At 39.0% G+C, this 3342-nt stretch overlaps 1 protein-coding gene across 1 annotated transcript; it reads left to right on the forward strand.

Moving 5' to 3' along the window:
- The first annotated feature begins 214 nt into the window (after positions 1-214).
- Positions 215-1437, forward strand: LOC108377455 (replication factor C subunit 2). Its single transcript, XM_017633719.1, has 2 exons — positions 215-464; positions 520-1437. The coding sequence occupies exons 1-2, from the start codon at positions 297-299 to the stop codon at positions 1348-1350; spliced, it is 999 nt and encodes a 332-aa protein (XP_017489208.1). The 5' UTR covers positions 215-296; the 3' UTR covers positions 1351-1437.
- The last annotated feature ends 1905 nt before the right edge of the window (positions 1438-3342 follow it).

Consider the following 3342-nt stretch of genomic DNA (forward strand, 5'->3'; position numbering starts at 1 on the left):
AATTCAAGTAAAAAACTTTGCATACATTGCGAAAAAACCTCTATGCCAATACTTAGATCCGGCACTATAAATATTTATTAATTATAATTCCATTCAATAAAAGAAATACAATAATTTGAATTAATTAATTGCCTTTATTTTTAGCATTCAAAACAGTAGATAAAGCAGTGTAAAAAAACGCTTTTTTAACGTAAATTAATCGTTTACGAGGCGCACTTCAAATCGGCATTTTTCGTTTTTTGGATCTAATATTTGTTTTGAAGAGGTTTAAACATCGTTTTCATTTATTGGACAAAATGCCGCAGGAACTAGAGACAAGTGCAGATGAGTTGAAGCGTCGTAACTTACCGTGGATTGAAAAATATCGGCCTATAAGATTTGAGGAGATCGTTGGAAATGAAGATACAATTGCCCGCCTTTCAATTTTTGCTACGCAAGGAAATGCGCCAAATATTATAATAGCGGTATGTAATTACCTTTGAAGTATGGAAGCTTGCATGCAGTGCTATTTTCTTTTAGGGTCCTCCAGGTGTAGGCAAGACAACAACCATCCAATGTCTGGCACGCATTTTGCTCGGAGACAGCTATAAAGAAGCCGTGCTCGAGTTAAATGCATCTAATGAACGTGGTATTGACGTAGTTCGCAACAAAATAAAAATGTTCGCCCAGCAAAAGGTTACATTGCCAAGAGGAAGACATAAAATAGTTATACTAGATGAAGCCGATAGCATGACCGAAGGGGCTCAACAAGCACTTCGCAGAACAATGGAAATTTATAGTAATACAACGCGTTTCGCTCTTGCTTGCAATACCAGCGAAAAAATTATTGAACCAATACAGTCACGTTGTGCGATGCTACGTTTCACAAAACTTTCGGATGGTCAAATACTTGCTAAATTAATCGAAGTTTGCCAACGAGAAAATCTCTCTTATGAAGAAGATGGGTTAGAAGCAATTGTTTTTACCGCGCAAGGTGATATGAGGCAAGCATTGAACAATTTGCAATCGACTGCTCAAGGTTTCGGATCTATTACGGGTTCAAATGTGTTTAAAGTTTGTGACGAACCGCATCCAATGCTTATCCAAGATATGCTGCAACATTGTACACAAAACGATATACACAAGGCTTACAAAATTCTCACGAAATTGTGGCGCCTTGGTTACGCTTCTGAAGATATAATTGGAAACATATTTCGAGTTTGCAAGCGATTAAACATAGATGAGCAAACTAAACTAAACTTTATTAAAGAAATAGGAATCACCCATATGAAAGTAGTGGATGGATTGAACTCTTTGCTTCAACTCACAAGTCTTTTAGCTAAATTGTGCGATATTGCTGATATTCATTAAGGAAATACTTTTATATACAGTAACTTTCGCTCAAAGCTTATATCAAATAACAAATAAATATGAAGCTACAAACTTGCTTAAGCTAAAGACTGAATTAAATTAAAATCCTATTAGGGCCTGCAATGAAAATAAGAATTTTAATTACAGTATCGGACATATTTGCAACATACTTCACAATTATATTAATTGTCAGATCTTTATTTATATAGCATTCGCACATTTATTTAAACCGAACGCAAATCAATTTAACCTAAACGCAAATCAAATTAACCCAAACTCAAATTAAATTAAACCAAACGCAACACAGCAAAAAGGTAACTATTACTATTATGTGTTGTTTACACGCGGCGATTTTAGAGGTGATTAGTGTAATCAAAAGTTTGCTGCCACCAAATTCGTTAGAAGCGATTAGTGAAAAGGCCGTTCACACCAAACGATTATTGCTTCCACCTAAAAGTTGCCTATAGAATCTGCATTCGAGAAACAAAGCAGAACAGCCACTCGCGATGTTGATCCGTTGCTGGCTCGCCAACCATTGCTATAGATTCAAACTACAACTACTAATCTATAGTGGTAATGTTGTTGTTGTAGCGGCTACTAAGCCCCGTTTGGGGCGGTTCATCCATCAACGTTGTCGTCTATTTCAGCTAGGAGGCCCAGGAAGTGTGCTACTTCCAAAGGGGCTGTCCATAGTGACAGGGGCGTTAGCTGAGTGGGGTTCTCAGGGCAAGTGAAGAGGTGCCGGGAGTCATGTGGCGACTCTCCACATGCCGGGCATTGGTTGGGCACATCCTCGTTGATTCTGCTCAGGTAGCTGTTGAGCCTGCTGCAATAGCCAGAGCGAAGTTGGGCTATTGTAGTGCGGGTCTCCCGAGGCATACAAAGTTTTGTCCCGTCAACGTCCGGTGGTTGCGTGCCTAGAACGGCATTCACAGGGCGGGTGTCTACATAACTTGAGATTGATTCCCTGTGAATGCCGTTCAGGGCCTGTCGGTAGGTTGACGGGTCCAGAGGTTGTTTTATATACCTCTGGACTTCGTCTGTCAGTTCGTAAAGATGCCTCCTGACGTGCCGTGGCGAGGGCTCTTCCGCGAGCAGTTGCCCGCTGGGATGGCCACGTCTGTGGCTCCCAGCAAGGAACTGCTTGCAGAGCATTATGTTATGCTCCTTTACTGGGAGCATCTGGGCCTCGTCATGAAGGTGGTGTTGAGGCGTCATCAGGAGGCATCCTGTCGCATCTAACCCCGTTTAGGTCGGCGAAATCCATCTAAAGTGGCAATGATAGTTTTTGGTTTAAATTAATTTGCGTTTGGTTTAATTTAATTTGCGTTTGGGTGAAATTAATTTGCGTTTGGGTTAAATTAATTTGCGTTTGGGTTAAATTAATTAAAGTTTGGTTTAATTTAATTTGCGTTTGGGTTAAGTAAATGTGCGCATGGGATATTTTAAATATAGTTCGATCCATAATACAAAAAACAAGGCAGTTGCATTAGGTTTGTATAGTAACCAATAGTCAGTACTAATTTGTACTGGAACCTGCAAATTTTTACTGGAAAAGCGTATGATAACCCAAAAAATTTGCAAGAGAGCACTGAATCGAGAGCGTAACAACACGGGAGAGCTGCAAATTCTTGCTAGTGAAATTTTTACTAGCAGAAATTAGCTAGCTGAAGAAGAAGAAGAATAAATGTCAAAAGCCGCCATTTGTTGAATTGGTTTAGCACAAACAAAAGTAAAAGGAGTTTAAATCAAAATATTGTGACTGTGTAAGTGCTTGTGTGTAAAGCAGAGTTTAAGACTGATTTATAAATAGTAAAATGTTTACAGCAGAATGTCAAAACAGTGCAACGACTGTTCACTTGCAAGTTTTTGCTAGTTTTGTGTTCATTAACTTTTTCTGCTAGTTTTCTCTTCTTCTCAATTTTACGCTCTATTTTGCTTTTACGCTCTCGCTGCAATGTTTTACTGGAGAAGTTACTATACAAACCTATT

This window comes from Rhagoletis zephyria, unplaced genomic scaffold (assembly GCF_001687245.7).
Source record: "Rhagoletis zephyria isolate East Lansing unplaced genomic scaffold, Rhagoletis_zephyria_1.1 Rzeph_scaffold_12109, whole genome shotgun sequence".
Taxonomy (NCBI): Eukaryota; Metazoa; Arthropoda; class Insecta; order Diptera; family Tephritidae; genus Rhagoletis; species Rhagoletis zephyria.